This window comes from Oncorhynchus clarkii, chromosome 13 (genome assembly GCF_045791955.1).
Source record: "Oncorhynchus clarkii lewisi isolate Uvic-CL-2024 chromosome 13, UVic_Ocla_1.0, whole genome shotgun sequence".
Lineage (NCBI taxonomy): Eukaryota > Metazoa > Chordata > Actinopteri > Salmoniformes > Salmonidae > Oncorhynchus > Oncorhynchus clarkii.
Window position 1 is genome coordinate 46,918,375 of NC_092159.1, and position 15,532 is coordinate 46,933,906.

Below are 15,532 nucleotides of genomic sequence, written 5' to 3' on the forward strand. Positions count from 1 at the left end.
GGTGACAATAATCAACGGCAAATTTAAGTTTTGAAAGCTGCAATCTGAAAATATCCACTGGCAAGCAGCAACCATATTATTGTCAGAGTTATGCAACTCTTTTCAATGGATTTACCAACATAAGAAGGTCAATTGAAATGACATATCAGATAGCATTGTTCAAGTGAGTGGAAGAACAGAGAAACTACGACAATAGCGGGCCTTCATGGGGTGTATCCCCGTGCTTGCCTTGAAACTCTGGCCCGACATCATAACTCGACATGAGGGGATGCAGCTGCACTAGACCGCTGGTTGAGAAGCGCTCCACGAGCACAAAACACACAGCATATCTATTAAAGTAGGATGTTTTACCTTTCACTGCAGTGGTTCCCTCTCATCTAATCCCATATAATTTTGCATTTGGTCTGTAAATAAAACTCTCCAACAACCTTTAGTCTGAATTTCATAACGGAGCCCCATCCCTTGATACGACACTCCAGCATACCACAGTACTCTGACCAATAAACGCTGCTCTATTCTGGCCAATAAGAGCTTGTGTGTAAAATAGAGGGCGTGATAAAACTTAAATTGATGGAAAAGAAATGTTCCATCCTTTTGATACAAAAGTATCATGTAGCCAAAGTAACACATTTTACATTCTTTATTACATTCTTTATTACAGAGTTATAAACTTTGTAATGTTGCATTTTTTAAGATTTTGAGATAATTGTAGTAGTTTGATAATGTTTTGGTGAAAGACATACTAATCATTATAAAATGTTAATTAAGTGAAACATAGCATGCATATTATTATAATATCATAAACACAATTAACTATTCATAAAATTCTCATGCCTAGAAATTGCTCTTATTTGCCTTCTACAGCTGCAACATACATTTCTGTTGAGTCATGGTATCTCCCTTCTCTATTTTGTTGAAACCTGTTGAATCAGGTTATCTATAGATTGGTAATAGACCAATAGATGTATAATAGCCAAATGTAAGGTACATCATACTAATTGAATGTTGAGGACAAGAGTTTACAATGTAATCCACTGAAATGAATTTTGACCTGCAGTTAGTCGTTTGTGGCTGAAACTTTGTACCAACACAAAGTTCAATGAACACATTGGGAGAGAGAATTGGATTAAATTGGATTAATTTAACCATTGAGTCCTGCCTGCAGTTAAGTCAGCACATTGAATCACTCGTGTTATTCTGATTCATCTTCAGAAAACTAAAAGATACATACAACAAGAGCACAAAACAGTAGAAACATGACATTCCAGGTGAAAGTTATGATCGCTTATTGATATTACCTGTTAAATCCACTTCAATCAGTGTAGATGAAGGGGAGGAGACAGGTTAAAGAAGGATTTTTAAGCCTTGAGACAACTGAGACATAGATTGTTTATGTACACCATTCAGAGGGGGAATGGGCAAGACAAACGTTTTAAGTGCCTTTGAACGGGGTATGGTAGTAGGTGCCATGCGCACCGATTTGAGTGTGTCAAGAACTGCAACACTACTGGGTTTTTCACACTCAACAGTTTCCTGTGTGTTTCAAGAATGGTCCTCCACCCAAAGGACATCCAGCCAACTTGACACAACTGTGGGAAGCATTGGAATCAACATGGGCCAGCATCCCTGTGGAACGCTTTCAACACCTTGTAGAATTGAGGCTGTTCTGAGGGCAAAAGGGGGTGCAACTCAATATTAGGAAGTTGTTCCTAATGTTTTGTACACTCAGTGTTTATAACTTTGTTCTCACCTGTAGTCAACATACTCTCCCTCAATAGCAGAAGGAACACATTCACTTCCTGTAGTTCATGTGACTCTGTGTTTAATGATTTCTACCATCCCATCTGCTCACTCATGCTCTCCCCTCACTGGTAAATCTGCCCTGTCATGTTAAGCTTCAGCATAAGGGAAATGAGTCAACACTCTCACTTCCCATTTGATTTAGCTGACAAACATTGGGAGAGAAGGCAAGGGAGTCAAATATAAAGACTGGGACACAGGTTAAAGAGGACACAGCAACTCTAAACTCGTTTGAGAAGGAGGCAGCTTTCATTTACCAGCTGTATAACAAGACATCAACAAGGAAATACCCCACAGGTAAATTATCACCTCTTTCACTGACTTGTTTTTTAATAAACTGTAACAGTTGGTCACATTTGGGTAATAATGTTATAACCACCATATAAAAAATTCTGGATTACAGACATGGAGACAGTCAACTCGGGACAGAAAGATGATATGCAGAACCCTGGCAGGTACAGTAATTTTGTAATGAATGTTCGATATGTTAACTAGATTATTGTATTTCAGACCAGGTCAGGGCTGATATATGGTAAAGTAAAGGTATTGAACATACAGAACACAATTACTAACTGCAAACTCTGTGCTCACATTGACTGTACTCAGGTAAATCAGGATGTCCTCCTTCTAATGTTCTCCATCTCTCCTCAGGGATTTGTCAGAACAGATAAAAGCAGCAACTAAAGAGATCCATGTCAGGGCAGAAAACACCCAACTGATGCTGAGCTATCAGAAGGGACAGATAACTCTTCCGCAGTACAAGGTGAGAAAAGCCCATCTGAGAGTGAATTAAATACCACTTGCCAAAATAATTTACAGTGGTTTTCATAATATGAACTACCTAGAATGCCTTTTGTTAAACTTTCGACATAGTCATGGAAAATGAGCACTCACTGTGTACTAAGTATTAATCTGTAACCCCTCTTTTCCATGGCAGCTTCTTCTGTGTTCCCTCTACGAGATCTACAAAGCACTGGAAGAGGAGATGGACAGAAATGCTTCCCACCCAGGTGTCGCACCAATATACTTCCCCCAGGAACTGGCCCGACTGGAGACACTAGAGAGAGATCTGGAACACTTCTTTGGACAGGAGTGGCAAAAGAGAGTCATCATTCCTGCTGCAACACACAGATATACACAGAGACTTCGCAAGGTACAGGCTATAGACATACCAACATGCAGGGTAGGCACACTATCTTAATTGTGTACCTGCTTAGTAATAACAATTTATTTGTTTCCCTCTTCAGATTGGTGAAGGCAATCCTAAATTGCTGGTGGCCCACGCCTACACCCGTTACCTAGGTGACCTGTCAGGAGGACAAATTTTGGGGAAGATTACCCAGAAGTCAATTGGGTTAAGCAGCGGAGAGGGACTGTCGTTTTTCTCCTTCCCCGGAGTGTCAAGCCCTAACCGCTTCAAGCAGCTGTACAGGAGCAGAATGAACAGCATCGAGCTGACCAAGGAGGAGAGGGATGGGGTGCTGGAGGAGGCTATCATGGCCTTCGAACTCAACATCCAGGTGAGTGAAAGGGAAGAAGAGTGGAAGCAAACTGGGTAAGAATATAGAAAATTGTTAGACTCCAGCCACCCAAGTCATATACTGTTCTCTCTGCTTCTGCACTGCAAGCGGTACCGGTGCATCGAGTTTGACACCAACAGGCTCCTGAACAGCTTCTAACCCCAAGCCATAAGACTGCTAAATAGCTAACTAAATAGCTAACAAAATGGATACACAGACTGAGTTGACCCTTGTATTTCATTTTTGCACCGCCTCTATGCACACTCACTCACTGACACTCCAACACAGACACAAACACTCACTTCATAATTTGCTCACACAAATAATATGCACATACATTTATACTGACTCTACACACACGCACTCAAATGCAATCATATACACTGCTGCTACTCTGTTTATCATATATACCTACACATATCTACCGAAATCACTCCAGTATCCATGCACATTTTAGATATGGTTCTGGAACCGACTGATCCTGTATATTGTATGCTTTCTAGTGTTCTTGTTTTTGTTCTACTTTATTTTTAGTATTACATTCTTATTTATTACTGCATTGTTGGGTTTAGAGCTTATAAGAAAGGCATTTCACTGTGCTCGTGCATGTGACATTAAAACTAGATAAACATAACTGTGCAGAGGAAGTGAAACTGGGAAGGTCTAGTCAACGTGTTACTGGGTGCCATCGCCATAGCATATTGCTGATTGTGTACGTCTTGTTCAATGAAGACGTCCTGTGTTCTTTCTCGTACAGGTCTTCAATGATCTACAGAAAATGTTGAGTGTCACAGAGGAAGCTTATGGTAAAGTACAAGCTCATATGCTGATTGGAAATGTGATCTTTCACCTTCCTTTTGTGTTATAAGAAAGTATTACTTTGCTTTTGCAGGGGACCAAGAAAAGGCCGAGATGCCAGCTACCATCCCCTCTTTGTCCATCATGCAGTTGTCACTGGGTATTTGTGTTGCTTTAGCAACAGTCGGAATGGGTATCTATGTATTCTAAAGCCTTGAAATAAGTCTTAATGTAGTTGACAGAATCACTTCACTAGTCATAACCACCTAAGGGTGTGTGCATTTACAGCACTTGTCATGACTGTACTTTTACATGCTTAAGGCAATCTTAAAATGACAATCGACATGCTGTATTAATTGCAATTCTGTGTACATAGTACGTTTCATTAAAGATGATGCACACCATTTCAACATAAGAAATGTCTAAATAAAGAAGTTTGCCATTTATTTTCAATACAAAATACCTTCCACAAGTAATGATTTAACATTAACAATCTTTAGGACAGTCTCATAACACTTCTCTTGCCCCAAACAAGTCAACAATACAGTTCATCCAAATTGCCTCCATAATTTGTTTAGACTAAAAAGAATAGACCCCAAAATACTTATGAGAGCAATAGAACAGTAAATAACGGTTGTTGGCATAACTTGGCAAAGCAACACATGAAAAGGTAGACATCAGTGGCTCCATGGTCTAAGATGAAGACGTATCGACGTGACTTCATGAAGAATGCCACTGGCTTGTGAGGAAGAGTGAATTGAGGAGACGCCTGTCCCTTCTACTATTTACAAAGCCCATCGTGACTTAATCTTAGTGCGTATGCATCTTTTTGAGAGACTACTTGACTCTGTAGAGCACCTTCCTCTGCATGCGGTGCTGAAGCTCTCCCCTCCTCATCATCAGGTGAAGGACCTTGTAGATGGCCTGCTCTGGATACTTCTGTATATGGGAGAGGGTAGAGAGAGATTCTGGTCAGTGGACAGGTAAACAGGCTACAGGGCAACACGTAGGCCAACTGAGGACAGCACTGAATCATATAGACAAAGGGCCAAACATTCCAATGTCCAAAGTACTTTAATGTATTTGACCAAGTGGTCCCGTCTCTGTTCAAAGTAGACTAGTGTAACTGACCTGCTTGGTGAAGTCCTGGACGATGCTGTGCTCGGACACCTGGGAGCCAATGGCAAAGCGTCTCTTCAGCTGCTTCTCAACACGGGAAATCATCTCCTGGTCCTCCTGAGTGGTGAAGCCCTCCACACCCGAGAGGCTGCCGGACAGCGCAGCGTCCAGTGTGGACACCTGGAAGAGCCGCAGGGCCTCGTCCACCTCCTCCTCTCCAGCCACGGCCTGCAGCTTCATCTTGGCCAGGGACTCAGAGATGCGCACCACCGCCTCCAGCTGCCTGCAGGGGACCACGAGAACCAAGAATTATGACACTGAAGATGGACAGTATCCTGACTGGTAATGACGTTGGCAGGTCAGGTACCTGATAGTGATGGGGATGGAGGCTCTCCTGTCGCTCTCCCTCTCATGTTCCCTCGCTCCACTCCTCATCACCACGTATCTGTTCTTCAGCTTTTCAGCTGCCGCCGCAGACAGACGTGGGCCGCATTTCCTGTCAGGGCACATTTGACCGTTACAAACCAAATCCCTCAATGTGTACATACTAGTGTGTAGTATTGTTTCTCTGCAAGTAGAGTTCATGAACTCCATCTCAACAGAATCTAACATACACAGAATAAATCTGCTGATATAAAGGAGTTTAAGACTCACGTTCTGGCATAGGCGATGTACTTCTTCAGTGTGGCCAGTGTGATCTCTCCCTCCACACCCTCCGTCTGAGTATGAGCACTGAGATGGACGTTCATCACGTGGCGGGCCAGAGTCTGAGAGAGAAAAGGTCAATAGTGTTAACACTGCACTAGCCTGGGCAGTGTTCAGTATCCCTGTGCATAAACCTTCCCCTCCACACACACACAGAACAGACTAAAGTGTGTTCCCTCACCATGTCTCTCTGATGGTCGTGGATGTCCTTGATGATAAAGATCATGTCAAAACGGGACAAGATGGTAGGCATGAAGTCGATGTTGTCCTCTCCCTTGGTGTCGTCCCAACGACCAAACACAGAGTTAGCAGCGGCCAGCACCGAGCAGCGGGAGTTCAGGGTGGTGGTGATGCCAGCCTTGGCAATGGAGATGGTCTGTTGCTCCATGGCTTCATGGATGGCTACTCGGTCATCCTCTCTCATCTGAGAGGAAGGAGACACAGTTAAGCGTCTGCAAACAAACTAGTCAAGTATTCAGCAATTGATGTACTTCTGTCCATGTTTCCTTACCTTGTCAAACTCATCGATGCACACCACCCCACCGTCAGCCAGCACCATGGCTCCTCCCTCCATGATGAAGCCACGGGTGACGGGGTCCTTCAGGACAGAGGCCGTCAGACCAGCAGCACTGCTGCCTTTACCTGAGGTATACACCTGACAGAGACAGAGAGAGAGAGGGAGAGAGGGAAGATACAGGTTAGCGCTTTCGATAGGGGTCACTAGCATGCTGATAAATTGTCAGCAAATGACATTCATCTTTGTAATTCTGGAATTCATCTTTGTAATTCTGGTTTAAATCTTTGTTGAGGGAGTGTCATGACTGCTCTGAAATATATATATATTTTTCAATTTATATCAATTATATATTCAGTCATCAAGCCCATCCTTACCCCAATGGGAGAGCACCTCTCCACAAACTTGAGCAGCTGAGACTTAGCAGTACCGGGGTCTCCCAGCATTAGCAAGTTGATGTCTCCTCTACGGGTCAGCCCGTCAGGCAGCCTGAGACAGGAAAGGTCATTATACATACACACTGGAGAAAAATGTACGCACATCAAAAATCTATTCGAATTCCACATGCCATTTCCAATGGTTATGACTCACCTCTTCCTGGAGCCGCCGAACAGCAGGCAGGCGATGGCCTTTTTCAGGTCATCACTGCCGTAGATGGAAGGAGCGAGGGAACGGGCGAGGGAGCCGTAGACGTCGGGGGAGGAGGCCAACGCTCTCAGCTCCTCCTCTTCCTGAGGGGAGACTGACCCTGTGGCCCCACGACCTGAAAGACAAAGATAGCATTATATCTATAGTACTATTCCACATAGGACATAATGTTGGATAAGTAATCTAACCTCTAGTAGCCTTATCGTGCCTACCTGCTCCCTCTGTGTCCTGCTGAATGCCCACCACACGGAGGTAGGAGGAGCGGATGCCCACACCTGCACTTTTATCTCTGCCCTTGCCCTTAGCTTGGGCCACCTTCTTGATGGAGTAGATCCCCATAATGGTCACTCTGTTCCCAGGGACCACACGGTCACACAGGTACCTGAGGGGAGGCAGAACATGAGCTGTAATGTGGTATGTACTCGTCGGTCTCACTTTGCACTGTGTGTATATTGGGCATGTGTTAATTGTATTTAATTGAGAATATTGAGGCACACAGACAATGCTGTGTGTGTGTGTTACCTGTCACAGTAGAGCTGCAGGTGGCGGGGCATCTCTCCGTGTGGCACAGCATCTGGAGACTCCTGCAAACGGAGGGTCTGGAAGTCCACACAGACACAACGGTCTGGAATGATGAAGTAGGGATCTATAGGACACCTCACCCTGCCTGCCTGCTCACTGAGAGAGAGAGAGATGTTAAAGAATGAAATCACACACGATGATAAAGCAGATGATTTCACACACACAATGACTTAATGCATTTTTTCATGCACTGGAGTGTACACAAACACCCAACTCAGAGGGCTGCACTCACGTGTTGCACTTTCGGGGAAGAGCGTAGCCCTGCAGGCCTGGGGGCAGGAAGATGTTACTGATGACGGAACGACAGCCACGACACTGCAAACACACCCTGGTGGCCTTGGCCCGCACAGCCGTGGCAGAGATGACAATCCCAGGGACTTTCACCAGCCTGGACACCTGCTCCGACTACCAGAGAGAAAGAGATGGAGAGTTCAGAGTCATGGCATTTTACATGGATGGGAAATTGAGGGACATCTTTCATGCCACTTTCTACATGAACCAACTGAAAGATGAAAGGCCCAGCATTGCATCCTCAGAGACCTACCTTGAGGTTGCGGATGGAGGCAGGATGGGCATCACTCTTCAGCATGACCTGGATTTCCTGCACTGTCTCCTCTCCCAGGGGCCTGGGACGGGTCACCTCATCAGCCACCTCCTGGGCAGCCTCCTCCAGCTGTCAATCATAATGTGAGGGCTCAGTTTAAAGGGATAATTTTCAGATATAATTATTGGCCAAATAGAATACAAGATCAGCATGATAAGATCAGCAACAGAAAATATAGGAATCCATCAAAACCATTAATTATTCAACCTGCAATTTCTCCAATTAAAACTCCTCAAATTATTTGTCTGTTATTAGTCTATTCAATCTTCTCACCAGCGGCAGGTTCTCAGAGGGCAGCTTGTACAGGCAGTCTGACAGGTCCTCGTCAAAGCTGGCCAGGTCTTCCATCTCCACCTCCACCCAGTACTCCCCCAGGGTGTAGTGTCTCTTAAGGTCATCTCTACACAGCAGAAAATGTCAACAATACAACATGAACAATAAGATATATAAATCGCTTAAAACAGAATGCGAATATAATCATAGGGTAAAACAAACGAAATACAAACTCAATCACAGGACCTTGAAGAATCTAACTTTATTCCTTCAAGACCATTGTGGTGATCAGTGGTAGTTAGCTAACGTTACAGTAACTGGCTAACTAACTGTTAGCTAACTTAACGTTGGGCATCTGTGGAACATCATACCAACAGGCGGTAGCCATCGACAATGACTTCGTGGCACTTAATACAATCTCTAGTTTACCTGTATTTATAGGTGAAACCGGTGCGGTCGGTCCCAACTCTGAACTGCCGAAGAAATTCACGGAATCGTTTCTTGATCTGGCTCCGTTTCACTACACCTTCATCCCCGGGTCCATCTCCACCGCCGAAGCTGTCACTGTAATAAACTCCAGGGTCGTCGAAACCAGACATAATGCACCGATTATATCTACAAAGTGCTATAGATTATGTTTAATAATCCTAAAAGCAACCGTTTTTGGTGATTGACGCCAATGATCTTATGCGGACAATGAATTCCACGCTGACTCTTTCGCGGCAAATAAAATTCGTCACTTTCCCGCGAAGTCGAACAGTGACGCTTTGCCATTGGGCGATATGATCAACGAGTGATAATGATTGGCTGAATACATTGCAGGAGGCGTGTCCTGATTGTAGAAGGGTGGGACTTGCAAGAGTTTGTGGCGGGAAAAGAACAAGGAAATATATATATATATATATATATATATATATATACCAAGCCAGGGACATTGTGGTGCTACAACAAACTGGAACAACAACCCCGTTCGTTGTGTTTACAAAGTTACTGTTGATGCAAGCACACGTTTATTGCTCTAAATGAAGACAATACTTAAATATATCTTCTAGCTTACCCAGTATTACAACCATATCTAGCTAGCGCCATTGGAAAATACCAACGTTTTGTTAAAAGTATTTTATTCATTCAACTTCAACACAAATAGCATTGACCACAATTGAGCATCATCTGTAATACATTACCCTGTATGTAATAAATTATCTTTGTCACACTGTCATTCATAGGCCTCCTGTGTAACCTGTAACCTCAGTCCAAACTCTGCAAGCTGCTTGTCTTTTTAACTTGCTTATTGGCAGCAAAATGATCCACAAGTTGTTCTATTTAAGACACAACTCCATGCTTCCTGCCTGTCTGTATGAAAGCATCCACAGCTCGGTCAATGTCCTGGTCAGTGTGGGCCGCTGAGATCTGGACCCGGATTCTGGCTTTGCCCTTTGGTACCACTGGGTAGGAGAACCCAATCACATACACTCCTGTGGGAGAAAGAATAATGGGTACTTGTAGTAGATAGACATAACACTGAAGACTACGGTTCTTCAAGAAAAGGCCAGACTAATTCAAATGAGTATTTTTTTCCAGCCCTAGAATTCAAGCAGTGTAGTTTGCTGCTAATAAACTCTTAGGTCTCTGATTGTTGTCAGCTCCCATTTTGTGAGACAAAATTGTTGAATACAAAATACCAATGAGAATATCTCTGTCTCCCTCTACAGGTTGATGTGTGTCCATTCATTTGTAATTCCACAGAAATCTTTTGGATCAAGCTTTTCAAAAATAGTTAAGTTCTATAAAATGAGTGGACAAAAAATCCTGAGTATTTCCGACCAATATACAGATTGTGTTGTAATGTTTGATAATGCTTGAAATGTGCTTGTGCTCCATTCATATTCAGCCTGAACAGTTGCCTCACCTAGTTTCAGCATGTCATCAGCCATCAGAGAGGCTAGTCTGGCATCCCCCAGCATCACAGGACAGATAGGGTGGTCAGAGCCTGAGATGGTGAACCCAGCCTCGGTCATTTTGTTTCTGAACCTACGAGAGGGGGAGTGAATAAAGACATTACAGAAATAGCCATCGTTACTTATACAGTATCAATGCCTTCAACTGTTATGGTTGCCAACTGGGTTCTCTGGGAAACATGTAGTGCTCTTGAAACTGTAAACATGTGTGGAAGGACACCAGTGGAGGCTGCTAAGCAGAGGACAGCTCATAATAATGTCTGGAACGGAGCAAATGGAACGGTTGATACTATTCCACTCCAGCCATTACCACGAGCCCATCCTCCCCAATTAAATGTGCCACCAACCTCCTGTGAAGGATACAGTACAGATGAGAGATGAAATAAGCAAAAGTGTTGAATGCAGAATAAACACAGATCTTGAACTAGTCTTGTGCTGAAAAAGTGACATCTCATGGTCATTCAATTGCGCTCATACGTATTTTTCACAAAGACCAACACAAAAAGGTTTATCTGTTTTTGTCCGTGCTCCTATGTTAACCATTCCATAAGCTTAGATGGTGTCTACCACATTCACCAAAACAGAGCCCCCTATTCCCACCTCATGGTTTTGTCCCCGACACTCTGGGCAATCTCATTGGAAGCGAGGAGCAGCTCGACAGCCCGGGTAGCGCAGCCCACGACAGGAGGGGGTAGGGAGTTGGAGAACAGGTACGGACGAGAGCGCTGCCTCAGCAAGTCAATCAGAGGTTTAGGACCCACTGTGTACCCACCTGAGAGAAAACAGATAGAAAACCCATATCCACCTTATACAGTGCATTCGGGAAAGTATTCAGACCCCTTGACTTCTTCCACATTTTGTTACGTTACAGCCCCCCCCCCCCAAAGTCTGAAATATCATATTTGCATAAGTATTCAGACCCTTCACTCAGTACACTTGAAGCATATTTGGCAGCGATTACAGCATTGAGTCTTCTTGGGTATGATGCTACAAACTTGGCACACCTGTATTTGGGGGGGTTTCTCCCATTTTTCTCTGCAGATGCTCTCAAGCTCTGTCAGGTTGGAAGGGGAGGGTCGCTGCACAGCTATTTTCAGGTCTCTCCAGAGATGTTTGATCAGGTTCAAGTCCGGGCTCTGGCTGGGCCACTCAAGGACATTTAGAGACTTGTCCCAAAACCACTCCTGCATTGTCTTGGCTGTGTGCTTTGGGTCGTTGTCCAGTCGGAGGTCCTTAGCGCTCTGGAGCAGGTTTTCATCAAGGATCTCACTGTACTTTGCTCCGTTCACCTTTCCCTCGATCCTGACTAGTCTCTGCCGCTGAAAAACATCCCCACAGCATGATGCTTCCACCACCATGCTTCACCGTAGGGATGGTGACAGGTTTGCTCCAGACATGACACTTGGCATTCAGGCCATCTTGGTGTCATCAGACCAGAGAATCTTGCTTCTCATGATCTGAGAGTCTTTAGGTGCCTTTTGGCAAACTCCAAGCGGGCGGTCATGCGCCTTTTACTGAGGAGTGGCTTCTGTCTGGCCACTCTACCATAAAGACCTGATTGGTGGAGAGCAGCAGAGATGGTTGTCCTTCTGGAAGGTTTTCCCATCTCCACAGAGGAACTCCAGAGCTCTGTCAGAGTGACCATCAGGTTCTTGGTCACCTCCCTGACCAAGGCCCTTCTCCCCTGATTGCTCAGTTTGGCCAGGAGACCAGCTCTAGGAAGAGTCTTGATGGTTCTAAACGTTTTCTATTTAAGAATGATGGAGGCCACTGAGTTCTTGGGGACCTTAAATGCTGCAGACATTTTTTGGTAGCCTTCCCCAGATCTGTGCCTCGACATAATCCTGTCTCTGAGCTCTACGGACAATTACTTCGCCCGCAAGGCTTAGTTTTTGCTCTGACATTCAATGTCAACTGTGGGACCTTATATAGACAGGTGTGTGCCTTTCCAAATCATGTCCAATCAAATGAATTTACTACAGTTTTTTTTTAACCATTTTAGAATAAGGCTGTAACACAACAAAATATGGGAAAAGTCAAGGGGTCTGAATACTTTCCAAATGCCCTGTATCAATGTACATTTTCAAGTTAGTTTTGTCATCCATTTATGGAGTTCAATTACACAGCCTACATTGTCAATAGTGACATTTCATAACTATTGAGAACATTCAGTACCGTTATGCAACTCCATATATGAGTCGAAACAAAGGGAAACCTACCAGCTGCACCTCCCAGTGCTTTTCCCAAAGTAGAGTTGACAATGTGAACCCTGTCCATCACTCCCAGGAGCTCATCTGTGCCTCTGCAAACAAAATGTAATAACACTATTGGTCCACATAATTGGCTACGAAACCATCATCCTTTTTAGTTTTCCTAGGCATAATTACATCAGTAAAGTTCTAGCATCATTTCTCCATCTGTCCTTTTTTCTCTCCACCCGGACCTTCACTCACCTGCCTCGTGGGCCCATGAAGCCTGTAGCATGACATTCATCAATGAAGACCATGGCTCCATACTGCTCTGCCAGGTCACAGATCCCCTTCAATGGAGCCATGTCACCATCCATGGAGAACACACCATCCGTGACAACGAGGCGTAGACGAGATGACTGAGGAGGACAGGGAGCCATGATGACCAGTGACGCAAACACAGCCCATTAACACTAAAATCAATTCAGCAACCTTTATTTACCCATCACTATGGTTTCAAGCTTCATGGATTTCAAGATGATTCAGCATAATAAGCTTTATGAAAGGTGGAGCCCTTAATTTAAAAAAGATACTGTGCAATCATATTCTAAGAAATATGTGTAATGGCTGAAGGTAGTGCAGGTATTATGATGGGGAAGACAGGGTTTAGAAATCCTCTAGCTGGAAGATGGACAGCAGATGATGCCTGTCTTACTCATTACCCCGCTGTCATTATGGCACATAATCACCTCAAGGAGATTATTATTTCAATGCGTGTATAGCACCCTCTTTACCTGGGACTCTTTCAGCTGGGTCTCCAAGTCATTCAGGTCCATGTGTTTATATCTGAACCTCTTGGCCCGACACAATCTGATCCCATCAATAATAGAGGCATGATTCAGCTCATCAGAAAGAACTGCATCGTCAGGGCCCAACAGAACCTGACGTAGAAAAAGAGTGTATTACTACTTTACGATTGTTTAATACAGTGGCACAGAAACTGTAAAGACAGACCATGCAACAGAATGTATAAAACAGTTAATGTTAATGTATTCAAGAATCACAAACCTCAAATAGCCCTGCGTTGGCGTCAAAACAGCTGGCATACAGGATGCAGTCCTCACGCTCATGGAACTGAGCCAGCTTCTGCTCCAGATCTTTGTGAATGTCCTGTGGATCATATGGTAATACGAGAATGAGAGGAGACACAATCAGAGTCATGTGGACTCACACAGAACCACCAGAAACACTTGAGCAAGCAGTCTTTAGGTTACCTGTGTGCCACAGATGAATCTCACTGAGCTCAGCCCAGCACCATACTTCTTCAAGGCCTCAATCCCTGCCTCCACTACCTGGGGATGGCTGGAGAGGCCCAGATAGTTGTTTGCGCAGAAATTCAATATGTCTGTATGGGGAGAGAAAGAACCAATAAGTAAGCATATATAAGCCAGGTTCTCCAGAGGACATGCACACTATAACAATACTGACCCAACTGCCAGAGAAAGCTTGATTTACCCGTAACAATTACCACAGTGACCTTGCATGACTGCTGGAGGGAGTATGAGTGAGGGATTTCTACCATTGTGTACTTACTGGCAAAACACAACTGCAGTGCCAGCTGTACACGAGAGCCATAAGCCATTCATAAATCAGCACTAGGGGTCAGTCTTTCTCTGGTACACAAAAGTGAACAGTAACAATTTAGTAGTTACGTTGGTGGCAGAAATATGGGTTTAACAACACCAGCAGCCACCACAAATCACGATAACACTAAGCACACGTAACGTTATAACTTCAAGTTGCCAAGTAGGGCAAGTCTCGGTCATGTAGCTAGCTACCCCAACACCACCAGGCTGAGATGAATTTCCGCGAAGTTCAGATGGGGGCGAACAAGACTACGCTAGTAGGTACATTTGCTAGCTAACTTAGCTTGCTACAACTCTTAGCTGTATGCAACAAATTCGACCTGGTTAGACAACGTGGGTAGGCTAGACTTAAATTCCACGGTGCCAACTTCTGCCATGTTTTTCATGTCACTTGAGGACAGCAAAGCATAGGTAGGCAAATCAATATCATTGAAAGTTGGTGAGCTGACCCCTAACTATACTCACCGCCATGACTGCCGTCCACGTTGATATGAGGACCCTGCTTGGACGTGATTATTCTTTCTCCTTTCCACGTTCCACCAGTTCGGATCGTTTCAAGTTCATGCTCCAGCACCGTTCTAGCTTCGGCGATAGCTGCATAGCCCCGGTTTGAGGTGGTAGTTAAGGGTCTCAAAATATATCTTATTGGGGCACTAATATAACGGACAGCTGTTCGAATAGGCATGATGAATTTCTGTCAAAATCTTTCCAAGCAGTTAACAGGTTGCGACTAGACAGGATAACAACGTAAGGCGTGGCCAAAAATACTGTGAGTGACGTCAGTGGTATGTAACGCACTTGGGCGTATCATGGAGCACCAATCAGAAGCAATGGGAGTATAGAGATGCTTTCTGAATCTAACCACGTCTCAAAACATATAGCCAAAGACAGTACAGTATGAAGATAGTTTATCCTATCCCTGATCACACTTGTAGGCGACGTTCAGTTTGTCATTTTCACAAGGTTGGAGTAATAACATGTTAAATTACTTAAGACATTGGCTCGAATCTAGGTTGCCTTTAGATTTCGAGAAAATGTACAACTAAGGAATAATGTTTTACTTCTCAAAATCCCAATCCCGGAAGTCTCGCGATGTTTCACGTCTGGGTTTAGAAACTCCGTGGTGTAACCACACTCTGGGCAAATTCGTTTCACATGGCCAGTTGTCCGTTAAGC

At 44.2% G+C, this 15,532-nt stretch overlaps 3 protein-coding genes across 3 annotated transcripts; 1 reads left to right on the forward strand and 2 right to left on the reverse strand.

Moving 5' to 3' along the window:
• The first annotated feature begins 1,977 nt into the window (after positions 1-1,977).
• LOC139364918 (heme oxygenase-like) lies at positions 1,978-4,578 on the forward strand. Its single transcript, XM_071102142.1, has 7 exons — positions 1,978-2,097; positions 2,204-2,255; positions 2,452-2,563; positions 2,738-2,953; positions 3,048-3,320; positions 4,078-4,126; positions 4,213-4,578. Exons 2-7 carry the CDS (start codon positions 2,206-2,208, stop codon positions 4,326-4,328), a joined length of 816 nt encoding a protein of 271 aa, XP_070958243.1. The 5' UTR covers positions 1,978-2,097; positions 2,204-2,205; the 3' UTR covers positions 4,329-4,578.
• Positions 4,540-9,300, reverse strand: LOC139364916 (DNA replication licensing factor mcm5-like). The gene is made up of 14 exons (XM_071102140.1): positions 8,993-9,300; positions 8,564-8,690; positions 8,231-8,359; positions 7,919-8,091; positions 7,627-7,782; positions 7,317-7,486; positions 7,048-7,219; positions 6,834-6,945; positions 6,454-6,597; positions 6,124-6,366; positions 5,892-6,004; positions 5,605-5,733; positions 5,250-5,520; positions 4,540-5,057 (listed from the first exon to the last, which is right to left on the reverse strand). Exons 1-14 carry the CDS (start codon positions 9,160-9,162, stop codon positions 4,956-4,958), a joined length of 2,211 nt encoding a protein of 736 aa, XP_070958241.1. The 5' UTR covers positions 9,163-9,300; the 3' UTR covers positions 4,540-4,955.
• A 235-nt stretch (positions 9,301-9,535) lies between these two features.
• Positions 9,536-15,131, reverse strand: LOC139364917 (glycine C-acetyltransferase). The gene is made up of 9 exons (XM_071102141.1): positions 14,822-15,131; positions 13,985-14,115; positions 13,779-13,880; positions 13,505-13,651; positions 12,975-13,129; positions 12,741-12,823; positions 11,122-11,293; positions 10,473-10,594; positions 9,536-10,038 (listed from the first exon to the last, which is right to left on the reverse strand). The coding sequence occupies exons 1-9, from the start codon at positions 15,039-15,041 to the stop codon at positions 9,887-9,889; spliced, it is 1,284 nt and encodes a 427-aa protein (XP_070958242.1). The 5' UTR covers positions 15,042-15,131; the 3' UTR covers positions 9,536-9,886.
• Between the last annotated feature and the right edge of the window lie 401 nt (positions 15,132-15,532).

Bases quoted from the DNA above. Each gene is read 5' to 3' on its own strand.
- LOC139364916 (XM_071102140.1), bottom strand. From the start codon at position 9,162: ATGTCTGGTTTCGACGACCCTGGAGTTTATTACAGTGACAGCTTCGGC. The intron at 8,092-8,230 runs GTAGGTCTCTGA...TCTCTCTGGTAG, and splicing joins CCTCCATCCGCAACCTCAAG to TCGGAGCAGGTGTCCAGGCT. The intron at 6,946-7,047 runs GTGAGTCATAAC...TTCCTGTCTCAG, and splicing joins TTCGGCGGCTCCAGGAAGAG to GCTGCCTGACGGGCTGACCC.
- LOC139364917 (XM_071102141.1), bottom strand. From the start codon at position 15,041: ATGCCTATTCGAACAGCTGTCCGTTATATTAGTGCCCCAATAAGATAT. The intron at 13,881-13,984 runs GTAACCTAAAGA...TATGATCCACAG, and splicing joins GATTCATCTGTGGCACACAG to GACATTCACAAAGATCTGGA. The intron at 13,130-13,504 runs GTAAAGAGGGTG...TGTCCTCCTCAG, and splicing joins CCCAGCTGAAAGAGTCCCAG to TCATCTCGTCTACGCCTCGT.
- LOC139364918 (XM_071102142.1), top strand. From the start codon at position 2,206: ATGGAGACAGTCAACTCGGGACAGAAAGATGATATGCAGAACCCTGGC. The intron at 3,321-4,077 runs GTGAGTGAAAGG...TTTCTCGTACAG, and splicing joins CCTTCGAACTCAACATCCAG to GTCTTCAATGATCTACAGAA. The intron at 4,127-4,212 runs GTAAAGTACAAG...TTGCTTTTGCAG, and splicing joins TGTCACAGAGGAAGCTTATG to GGGACCAAGAAAAGGCCGAG.